Source organism: Bubalus kerabau, chromosome 8, assembly GCF_029407905.1.
Source record: "Bubalus kerabau isolate K-KA32 ecotype Philippines breed swamp buffalo chromosome 8, PCC_UOA_SB_1v2, whole genome shotgun sequence".
NCBI lineage: Eukaryota > Metazoa > Chordata > Mammalia > Artiodactyla > Bovidae > Bubalus > Bubalus kerabau.
Genome location: NC_073631.1, coordinates 98,502,284 through 98,514,564, shown reverse-complemented (window position 1 = coordinate 98,514,564; position 12,281 = coordinate 98,502,284). Strand labels below are relative to the sequence as shown.

At 35.5% G+C, this 12,281-nt stretch overlaps 1 protein-coding gene, 1 non-coding gene and 1 pseudogene across 8 annotated transcripts in view; 2 read left to right on the top strand and 1 right to left on the bottom strand.

Annotated features, from left to right (window-relative positions):
* Positions 1-12,281, bottom strand: part of MKLN1 (muskelin 1) — a 381,880-nt gene that overhangs the window by 60,151 nt on the left and 309,448 nt on the right. For all 7 annotated transcript variants that reach the window (XM_055590941.1, XM_055590940.1, XM_055590944.1 and 4 more), the window contains 2 exons: positions 8,568-8,780; positions 900-1,121 (listed from right to left, as the gene is read on the bottom strand). In XM_055590941.1, the coding sequence (XP_055446916.1) occupies positions 900-1,121; positions 8,568-8,780 (435 nt within the window). The remainder of the gene's footprint in view (positions 1-899; positions 1,122-8,567; positions 8,781-12,281) is intronic.
* Positions 10,350-10,834, top strand: LOC129658800 (transcription factor BTF3-like; annotated as a pseudogene).
* On the top strand, positions 12,087-12,158 carry TRNAE-UUC (transfer RNA glutamic acid (anticodon UUC)). Its single transcript has one exon. It is a non-coding gene; the product is annotated as a tRNA-Glu (tRNA).

Here is a 12,281-nt window from a genome sequence, read left to right as displayed (position 1 = left end):
GTCGGACACGACTGAGCGACTTCACTTTCACTTTTCACTTTCATGCACTGGAGAAGGAAATGGCAACCCGCTCCAGTGTTCTTGCCTGGAGAATCCCAGGGATGGGGGAGCCTGGTGGGCTGCCGTCTATGGGGTCGCACAGAGTCGGACACGACTGAAGTGACTTAGCAGCAGCAGCATAACCATACTACAATTATGTTTTTAAAACGTCTTTATCTGTTAGTGACACACTATGGTATTTATAGTTGTAATGATATAATGTCTGGAATTTGCTTTAAAATACCCAACACAATAAAATTTAAGATTAGACAATAATAATAATTGTTGAAACTGGTAAATAAGTATGTAGGAATTTATTATACTGTTCTCTCCACTTTGGTATATGTTAAACATATTTCACAGTATATTTTTAAAGTCTTGTTCATAGCAGGAGCCCATGTTTTCATTATAACACTTGAAAAAATTAAATGTCTGTATGCTGGTTTTTGCTGATAAATTTTAATTCCAATTCTATAAAGTCAATTCTTAATTCTTTGCACTTAATGGAGAGTAGTAGAGGAGAAAATAAGAACAGGTAATAAAATCAACCTTCCAGATACTAAGAGAAAACAGGAAGTAGAAAGGTATGTAAGAAAGAGAAATAGCTACAACATATAAGCAGTGAAGTCAGTCATAAAAGTGCTGAGATAACTACTTAGGAATTATTAGGCTGATAGGAAATATAATTAGCAAACAGTTCACCAATAAAGGTAGTTTTGTTTTTCCTTACCATTGTTAACACTTATTTATTTCTAATGAAAAGTTTTGCTCTCTTACTGAAGAATTAGATTGCATCACTTCTTTTCCTATTAAGAGATACATGACAAAATAACATAAGACAATGTACAGAATATTCTTACTGAGTGGAAGAGCATGCAGTGTCCTATCCGAGACTGGATGTCCTCAGGACCAGCATTACAGGAGTCCTCTCGAAGAAGCTTCCAGGTTTGACATTGACAGTTGAAAGCAAACAATCCACTGAACTGCGGTTCACTGGCTCTGCTGTCGTCTACACTGCCATTACATGTCAAAATCCTACCACCAAAGGTGTAGATCATGTGTTTTTCCGAGTCCATACACATCTACAGAACAAGGCAACAGGTTGAATAGCTTTAGACTGTTCCTGTCATATGAGTTAAAATTAAACCAATGTGTGCAGTTTTAGAATCTAAAAAAAACTGAATATTGTCTCAATAATATCAAACACCATCCCTGATTATTATATGCACTTACTAATTTATATTAAAATCCTGCTCTGCTCACCACATGGAAGAGATTCAGGATGGATTTCAAAATACCTTTCCAGGTTTCCTTTTTTTGTTTCCCCCAGTGAGAATAAAATATGTTGGGTTAAGGAGTTTTATGCTTTCTCGAGCTGCATAATTTTTACCAAATCAACCAATAATAATTTAGTTACTGATTTAATACTGAACATACTCTGTGGGAAAACAGTGATCATATCCTCCTTATAAAAACTCCCTTTTTTCCATTCTAGTACGTGCATGCTTAGTTGCTTCAGTCGTGTCCGACTTTGAGACCTTATGGACTGTAGCTCGCCAGGCTCCTTTGTCCATGGGATTCTCCAGGCAAGAATGCCCTCCTCCAGGGGATCTTCCCGACCCAGGGATTGAACTCACATCTCTTATGTCTCCTGCATTGGCAGGGCAGGTTCTGTTTTTTTACCACTAGTGCCACCTGAGAAGCCCTTTCCATTCTAGGCAAGCATTCCATTCCTCTTGCTACCATTTAATAAAAGAGAAGATATGTGAATAAGAGTGATGTAGCTTATTCATCATTTTGCCTTTATTTTACAAAATTCTCCCAGTTATGTTTTTACCAAAACAAACATACGAAAAGACATTTGCAGCAATCCATCTTTGGGCTGAATTCTATGGTATGATGAATCTTGCCTCCTTTTAACACAATATGTAAATTTAATTTTCTTTGAGGTACGTCAAGCAATTCATCTTCAAAAGCCAACCCTGACTCTTCCATTCTTTCAACTCAAGATTGTTTATACAAAAATATCTCTGGGAAAACAGCCATTGGTCACAGGACAATAAATAAGAAACAAATTCTATTTCAAAGAATACATAAGTACAAGTTGGTAATCAGAGACTGAATACAAGTGGCATTTATGCTTAAATAATAAATTTAATATTAAATAATATTCAATAATAATAAAACATCTTGTTGTTGCTAAAGCACAAATACTAGGCATTATATGTTCAGTTCTTTCCTCCTATCAAACTACTTCTGCTGTTTATTTCTGGTATTGTTTTTAACCAAAAAAACTAAATAATTATAAAGCTTATTTTAAAATTAGTATTTCATCTTAAAAAGAAACGATTCTAGTCTAGCACCTCCAAATCTTTACCTACCACTAAAGATTCACTCACTTGCCATTTCCCAGGTTTCTGGCAGACTTTGACAAATTAAGATGAAAATCTTTAATTCCCAGGGGTGAAATCTTGGGGAGAACGGTTCAAAAACTATGATGTCAAAGTTTACATGTCCCCGGTACTCAGAAGAAAAGTGATCCTATGCTTTAATCTTAAATGATTATATCATGAAAAGCAATCCATCATATCCAAGCAATCCAACTATATCATGAAAAGCAATCCATACATTGCTGAGGGACACACATAATGTGAGCGTATTTTCATTTTCTTTCACAGAGTCATACTCATTCTGTTCAGTCTCTGTTATCTAGCCCTTATGGTTCTACTTCATATGACTACAAAGGGCATTTCTCTTTCCTTTGGGGGATATTTAACTTTCTTTTTGATATGGCTATTCTCATTTGTTATCAGAGAAACATAAACATCTTTATTTGGTAGCTCTTTCTTGCACAGCAGGCCAAACTCAAAGACAGAGGAAGATACTGCAGTAGCTTGATGATTCTTTCTCATATCTTAGAACAAACAGGACACAAAACAGAAATAATTTTATTCCTTTAGCTTGGTTGTTCCCTGTAAGATACCTAGTTTAAATGAGGGTCGATTTTCAGATAACAAGTTTTAATCACTCCAGGAAACTTCGCTGTTTATCAGTTTATGGTTTCCTTTTAATTTTTTATCTCTGAAAAATGTTTTGAAAATCCAATGGCTTATTAAAACTATGCAATCCACAGTATCTCTTCCCTCAAGAAATCTTGAGTCTACTCTGTCAGGACAGGTATTTAATTTCTAAAATCAAATAAATAATGGATAGCCACTTATTCCTCACACCTATCCCCAATTGTTTTTTTTAATTTGAAAGTATCTTATTTTACTTTATTACATGAACACAAGGTTGGCTAGGGTTAGGGTGGGTTCAAAATTAATTTCCTCACAAAATCTGAAGAAATTATTATAAAGCTTTCTAAGTAGTGTCGTCCAACCCATTACCCAACCTCCCAGCAACATCCAAAAATCCTCATGTTAAACTGATTCTTGTGTATGTTGTGTGTTTGTGCTCAGTCATGTCTGACTCTTTGTGACCCTATGGACTGTAGCCCACCACTTTCCTCTGCCCATGGAATTTTCCAGGCAAGAATACTGGAGCACATTGCCACTTGCTCCTTCAGGGGGTCTTCCTGACCCATGGAACAAACCCACGTCTCTTGTGTCTCCTGCATGGGCAGGCGGCTTCTTTACCACTAGGTGCCACCTAGGAGGCTGATACTTGCTTACTCTCGAAGGTAACCAGTTTTCTCTCTGTAACTTATAGGATTTTCTCTTTCTTGATTCTGAGATATCATTAAGGAAGTATCAAGGCAGGGATATTCTTTTTCCATTTATCCTGATCTGTACTAGGAATTTCTTTCATTCTGAAAGTATCTTTCTTCAGTTCTGATAATTTTCTTCATTTTTACCTTGAGCGGGGTTTTTGTTTGTTTGTTGGCTTCCATTCTCTTTCTAGAACTATCAGGTACATATTCAAATTTCAGAATATTTCAGAACAATTTTCTTTGTTTAATTTTTCTCTCATAATTTCAGAGAGAAATGTAATAATTTAGTAACCATTTAGAGGTGAGGATGTCCACATTGCTTTTTAATCTATTTACTGAATTTTTAAATTTCACTATCAAATCTTTAATTTATAATTTTTCTATATATTTCCTTTTCATGGATGCAATAGTCTCCTGAATTGCTCTAATCACTGAAAGATGTCTTCAGTTCACACTACAAGCTGTTTTTAAGTCTTAGTTTATTGAGTTCAGTATCTCATGTCTCGTAGTATTAAATTATCTTCAAATATTTGGATTTGGGCATTACTGTTTTAGCCTTCTTCGTATCTGAGAACCCCTATTCATCTGCCTGTTGTATATACAGTCTACCTAAGGGACTGTGTAGGACAAGACGAGACAATGCTGTGAAGGGTGCAGCAGCAGCTCTCCAGTGCTTTATCTGTCCAGCGCCAACGTCCACAATGAACACTTGACCTGTTAATAACGATCACAGTCCAGTGCTACTCAGTCAAACTGGAAACTGTCCAGCTGTTTCATCCCCAATTGATCATGTACTGTTTGCCCCAAAATGCATACTTTGAGACTCCAGTTGCTGCTGTCTTATAGGTTGTGGTTTATTTTGGTTGGATCTAATCCTACCTACTTTCTAACTCATAAGAATTCCCTCAAATATTTTAAGTTTCCTAAGGGCAATCTTTCTTGTTTTTCTACACAATTACTAACGTATTCTCTTGTCATTTCACAGGATGCTGGGCAGGAAGACGGTAAAAGTGTATGTTCAATGATCCACACTGACCCAGGGAGAATGTCAGTAAGCTGAGATCTCCAATCTTGTGACTGAAGTTCCTCCTGTCACTTCTTGATTGGCTCATTTTACACTGTCCAGTACTTTATGTCAAGTCCTTGGCTCATACTGTCTTTTCTTTGAAAACCTTCTAGATACTGTCTCTTAGCACTGAATGCAACTGTAGATCATTTTGTCTAGTTGCCCCAAAATGGCTTCTTTATCTTTGAAATTCAATGTCACTAATATATTATCACAGTTGAATTTTTTACAGTTGAATGCCTAGGGCAATTTTCTCTGGCTATAACACATCCTTTTACACTATGTGGAATAGGTTTCCATCTTGAGGAAATTCTTCTTGAATTTTATGTATAAATATTTCTTCTGTTACACTGTTTTGGTTTTCTTCTTTAATGTGTCCAATAATGTATATGTTGGCTCTCTCGTGCATGTCTTTTCTGTCTATACTTTCCTGCTAAGCTAAGTCACTTCAGTCGTGTCCAACTCTGTGTGACCCCATAGACGGCAGCCCACCAGGCTCCCCCGTCCCTGGGATTCTCTAGACAAGAACACTGGAGTAGGTTGCCATTTCCTTCTCCATATTTCCTAGCTAGCTGTTATATCCATACTTGCTTTCTTTATCTGCTTTTTGTATTTCTTATGACCCTTACCCAGTCTTCTTTATGTTCCTTGTAGACTAGTGAAGTTTACTATATTTTTCCTCAATTTCTTCCCTGAGATTTACCAGGCCCAGTTTCACCTGCTCCAGTTATTTGGCCATCTCATCTGCATTCTTGAATGTATGCCTTGTAGTTTTCTTCAGAGTTTCAAGCTTCATTAAGTCATTTAATTTATGTTAGAATATTGGAATATAATTTTCATCTGCTGTTAGCATGAAAGAAAGCTTCTGCTACTGTTTTTACTTTCACTGCTTTCCTTTAGAGTACTTCACTAAAGATCTGTTTACTACAGATCTGTTTACTACTGATTACACTGTTTACTACTTACTAGTTTTTCATATTTAAATAACATTTAAATATGATTTCCCATATTTAACTGAGCTAAATTTCCCTGCACCAGATAATACAAGGTTCCTATGGAGGTATGATATTGTTTCTCAAGGAATTCCTCCTCTATAGAAATAGAAAATGAATTGCATGGCTTCTTCAAAATATGGAGCTTCTGTGAAGCCATGTTTTCTCTAACTGGATCTCATCTGGCTTAGGGGGCCTTACCTTGAGTCTTGAGCTCCCCCAGTTCCTTCAATGGACATGCAGAACAAGACACTGTCCCTACTTGTCATGGTGTTTCCATACCACTTATGGGCCTTGCTGGGCATTTTCCACATGGTGAAAAGTCAAAGTGAAAGTCGCTCAGTCATATCCGACTCTTTGTGACCCCATGGACTATACAGACCATGGCATTCTCCAGGCCAGAATACTAGAGTGGGTAGCCTTTCCATTCTCCAGGGGATCTACCCAACCCAGGGATCAAACCCAGGTCTCTGACATTGCAGGAGGATTCTTTACCAGCTGAGCCACAAGGGAAGCCCAACAATACCGGAGTGGGTGGCCTATCCCTTCTCCAGCGGATCTTCCCGACCCAGGAATTGAACCTGGGTCTCCTGCATTGCAGATGGATTCTTCACCGAACTGAGCTATCAGGGAAGCCCCCACGTTACTTAACTGATTTCCTCAGTAGCTGCAATGGGTTCAATTTCTGCTCTGCTCATGACACTTCCATTAAGATGTACCTCTGCTAGGCTTCCTCTGCATTCCCAGTTCTCCCCATTAAACAGTTGTGAACTTCAATACAGCTTCTGGGTATTCCAGTTGTTTCTGGCTAAATTTACAAGGAATTAGGAGTTGTGGGTTTTCTTTGGCTTCTGGTTTTGCTGAATATGTGACTTGTCTTGTTTTTTTGCTTCTTTAAAAATCTTTTTGATTGGTTCTCATTGTTCCTGAAGAATCACACAAAGCAACAACATGGAAAGCTTCAGAACTAAGCTGCCACTATGTCCTTAGGAAATCTAAAAGTCTCTGAATTTTAATTTTTTTAATATGCTAAAATTTAAAATGGCAAAGTAATTTTTAAACATATCTTCAGGCCTCTAGCTTTCTCATGATCCTCTTAAATTGAATGTTAAGTGTCGAATCTTATAGTGTTACAAACAACTCCAAGTATTTCTTGGAGTCGGTTCCAACTTATAACTTTGAATTTGCGTGAAACAGAACAGAAAATGTATGCTAGTACATTGTGTTAATTGTTCAAGATCACAGAAGTAGCTATTGGCTGAATCACCACTGCAATCTTGGCCTCTTCACCCCTAGTGTCCTGTTAATAACATCTAATGAGTTAAAAGTGAAGCATTATTTAACAGAACCTAGGCTTCAGGGGACATTCTATTTTACCAAAGTCAAGAGAAACATAGGCCCACATGAGCACAACGTATGTGATATCCTCAGACTACCCCTAAGTTATTCTTTTTTTTCAACCTGTAAAAACATAAGCATCTTTTGGAAAAGATATTTGGAACAAGTTGGAAGAACATAAACTGTTTCCCTAATAACGTTATCTGTTGATGTTCTATTTTTAAAAGATCAGAGCAAGTCTAACTTTTTTGGAGTTCTTATTTTCTACATGAACAACACTGAGTATGTCAGCAGCAAAGTGCAAAGCTTTACAGAGCTTATGTACAGCTTTACAGGGTTATGTACAGCCAGCAAAAGTTACAAATTCAATCTGGGGAGCACACTCTATACTAATGTTTTTTATTTTCCACCTACCACATACTCGGTAGGCATATAAGCCACTCCCCTCACCGTTCTCCTATAAAATCTACTTGTTAATATAAACATGGCAGGAGGAAAGTTTTAAAGAATTAACAAAAAAAAGGAAGCAGTAAATAAAGACTTTAGTTTTAATGCCTAGATATTAGGCATAGATTATGTCATAAATTCTAGCACCACCCCCCAATTTCTCAAGTACTGATATAATGCTTTGTTCATTAATAGTATTATAGATTTAAAAAAAAATCTTTTTCTTCCTCATACTCCAAAAACTTTGGGCATGGGCTAAGCCAAGCAAAACTGCCTACTGAATTCAAAGTGGTTATTATTTAGTTTGAAGTAGTACTGACCTAAACTGAAATGATACAAAATAAGAACTTAAAATAAAAAAAAGAATTCAAAGACAGATAACAATAACTGGGATGATGAGAGCTATTCACATACTGATATTTAAATGGTTTATGAGACTGCTATATGTAGTCTTCTTGTTTACAACATCATTATATGACTTCTACTGGTCCTGAATTTAAACTTCATCTAGTACATGCCAAATTCTTATCTATCTTATACTGAGTTTGTGATTATATACAAAAGTGAATATACTGTACTCACATTGGCAGAAACACTCTACATTTCAAATCCTTGAACTCATTATAAAGTAATTAAAAAATTTTCAGGAATGTAGAATAAACAATTTAAAATTTATTGTTATGATTTATGAATACCATAGAACTAAATTTGCCTTTCCATCTACTCTCTATAAAGTTTTCATAAATTAACGACTGTGTTCTGAGATCATATTACTTTATTTTGTACCAAATAAGAGAAAAAAAAAATTAAGGAATAACTTTAAACTACTGAAACAATAGTTTCTTTTATTATTTGTCATAGGTATTTGTGGTAGAAATCACTAACAGAAAACTCAGCATAACATCTGAAATTCGAAGAGCAAGAGTGACTAAGCACTAATTAATTCCACCATATAGTTATCTATGCACCAAACCTGATGATCAAACACTAGTTTCGGTCCTCCATCAGCAGCAGTATCCTCACTGAGTAACATCCATGTGTTTGTGTCAATGTCGTAACGATAGAAATCACTTTTCAGAGATTTGCTGTTCCTCACAGAGGAATCCAAATAACGCCCCAAAGTGTAGATCTGCCTTCGCTGAATGTCAATGCACATTTTATGACATGATCTAGCACTAGGACCGTTCTGTGGAGAGCAAACAAAAAAAAAAAGAAAGAAAATTCAAAGAATAAATAACAGAAAATAAAATTAAATGCCTCTTTTTGCTGACTTTCACAAACAGGTTTGCTCAGAAATTTGATCAAGTCCAACTAATATATGTCCAATATTAGACTTAAGTCTCTATAGAAAAATAAAAGAAGCAATAGGAGACACAAATCTTGGCTTAGAAATGCTTAAACTATACCAGGAAAGACGAGAACAACTATTTTCTATTCTATGGCACTCTGTTTATAACACTTCTATGCCTTCTAATGTATACTCCACTACATTTTGTCATTTGTGTACAGAGCTTAATTCTTTTGTACATGTCAATCTACTCAAAGACACATTTGGTTTTTCAAAATATTTTTGTACACTCATCAGAATCTAGCATAAAACAGATACTCCAAGAATATTTAGAATTTCATAATTGGTAGGAACCTTAATAAAACTTATAGTTTGATGTTCTCCTTTAAAAAATAAAGATGCAGAAGCTCAAAGAAGAAAGATATCCTCCTGAAAGTAGTAAGCTAGTGAAAGAAGCAGAATGAGAATACAAGTCTTTCACTACTTCTTCCACACTTTATATTATATAAAATTGACTCTCCTGACAAGATAAATAATTCAGCCACATTAAACAATTAGGGAACAAAATGAAGAACAGTACATTATCAATAGAAATCAATTAGTTGAGATCACTTGTATCACAGGACAGAACAAAAGGTTAAAAAAAAAATTGTAGCATAAGCCTAAAAAAAAACAAGAATTCATGGGGAAAAAAAATGGAACTTCAACTGGGTAGGACTGGATTAGTTGAAAGAGGGAAAAGGAAAAATAACTTGTATTTGTTAAATATCTCCTAAATTCTACCTATATTATTACTATGTATGCATATATATATTTTATTTATCCTTGTAACAACTCCATAAGGAAATAATATCACCATTTCACAGAGTCTAAATAGTCTGTCTACAGTCTAAGATATAGAATCTAAGACCCAGTGTAACCAAGCCAAAAACTGTTCTTTCTACTCTTCCATACTGTTTTCTCCAGAAGAGAGACAAAAGCAAAATTACACTACAGTATGTGCAGTTACGACTGAGATGAAGAATTCCTGCCACAGAAACAGCACAGCTGAAGTATAAGGTGGAAATACAAAGCCTGTGAATGACTGACAGAGAACTGAATATAATCTTGCAAGCATTAAAGAACTATTATAGATTTCTAGAGAAGGATACAACATAAAAAAGAGCATTACAGGATGAGTAATCCAGTATTATTTAGATTAGATGAAGGAATAAAAATATCAGACAGGAAAAACAGCTTGACATTCGTTTGAGTATTCACACTAATTACTATTTTAAGATTATTGTTAAATATTTTTGTCAAGGAAAATCTGCAGCAGAAAGGCAGAAATTTTATATAAGAAAGAATTTCCGCTCTGGCTGCCATGTTGTGTCCCCACATGTGTGCACCTAATTTCAGCTGGTGTGCAGGAGACCCCCTGAGCACCAAACCTAATCCCCCAGGGAAGCCCACTTCTGCTCCAGCAAGATGAAAGAAACTATTGTGAACCAGAATAAACTCGCCAAATGGCAGGCACAAGTGCACATTAGTGGGAAAAAAACTGCTAGCAGAAAGAAGAAAGTGGTTCTTAGAACAGTTACAGCAGACAATAAAGAAATTTCAGTTCTCTTTAAAGAAGTCAGAGGTAAACAGTATCTCTGGTATTGAAGAGGTGAAGATGTTCACAAACCAAGGAACAGTGATTCACTTGAACAACCCTAGAGGTTAGGCCTCTCTGGTAGCAAAGACTTTCACCATTACAGGCCATGCTGAGACAAAGCAGCTGACAGAAATGCTACCCAGCATCTTAAACCTGCTTGGCACAGAGTCCGACCAGTTTAAGAGAGGCTGAGGCTCTGCCCGAACAATCTGTGGATGGAAAAGCACCACTTGCCACGGGAGAGGATGATGATGATGAAGTTCTAGATGTTGTGGAGAATTTTGGTGAAGCTTCCAAGAATGAAGCAAAGTAAGCCGAGTCAACTTCTGAAGAAGATAAATCTTGAAGAAGTTATTGGGACTTGCTATCTTATATTATGACTGCTCTTTAAAATTTTATGGATCTAATAAAATCTAGATCTAGTATTTTTAATCCCAAGCCCCAAGACAACACAGCTCTTCACATTTTTTGCTTGTATACAATTCATTCTTTGCAGCTAATTAAGCTGAAGAAGCCTGGGAGGAAAGTCTGAAACACAAGTTAATAAAGTTATTTACCTGGTTAAAAAAAAAAAAAAAAAAGAAACAATTTCCTCTGTAATTAAACAATTTCAAAAACAAATATGAGGCAACATATAATGAATCTATGCCATATTTCCTACAGTGTGAAACCTGAAGTTTTAATAGGAGAATAATAGGACTTCTTCCTTCAGTTTAATTAGCAAAAGTGCTATTAAAATGATGAGCAAATTACTTCCTATACTAAGAAGAAAAAAGGGAATAAAGAATAGAAACCAACAAACTGGGGAACAGAAGAAAAAATAGAGAAAACTAATAAAGTTATTTTTTTCCTTTCAAAAAATAACAATGATTAACAGAATTATACCAGTAGTAAGGCTAATTTTTTTTTTAAAAGAGAGAGAAAATACAAATTGCCAGTATCAGAAATGAAAGCAGTACCATCAACACAGGCTCACTAAAAAACAAAAAACAAAGAACTATCATGAAAAATACAGTAAAATTTGACTAAGAAGATAAAACAGACATATTCCTTGAAAAAATAACATTAAAATTGACACCCCTAGGGTTAGGGTTAGGGTTAGGGTTAGTCATTATATCTCTTGAAATCATTATATCTCTTGAAAACTTGGATTCATAATTTTAAATCTTTCTACAAAGAGAATACAGCCACAGCTATCTATACTGGTAAATTTTATCAAATACTTAAGGAAAAACTAGTATCAATTTTACAAAAAAATTTTCAGAAAACAGAGGAAGAAAAAGGCCTCCATTTTCAAAATCTGTATTCTATTCACTCCTAACACATATTTTATGAGGACGACATAGCACTGAAGCTATACTACAAAGGAGGAAGAGTAGAAGTAATATACAGATAGCTAGTATACCTCATGACTACAAACACAAAACATCTTTAACAAAATATTAAATAGAATACGGCAATATAAAAAAGAATATTTCATAACTAAAGGGGGTTTATCTCAAAGATGCAAAGTCAATTTTACATCTGAAAATCAATCAAGGTACTTTGCCAGAATAAAGGTGATTTCCCTGGTGGTCCAGTGGTTAGGACTTGGTGCTTTCACTGCCAGGGCCCAGGTTTAATTCCTGGACAGGGAACTAAGATCCCACTAGCTAGCAAGGTCAAAAAAAAGAAAAGTGAAAGAATAAAGAGAGAAAATATACAATCTTAGCAATAAATATTATAGAACCAAGCACCTGATAAATTTAACACATACTCAT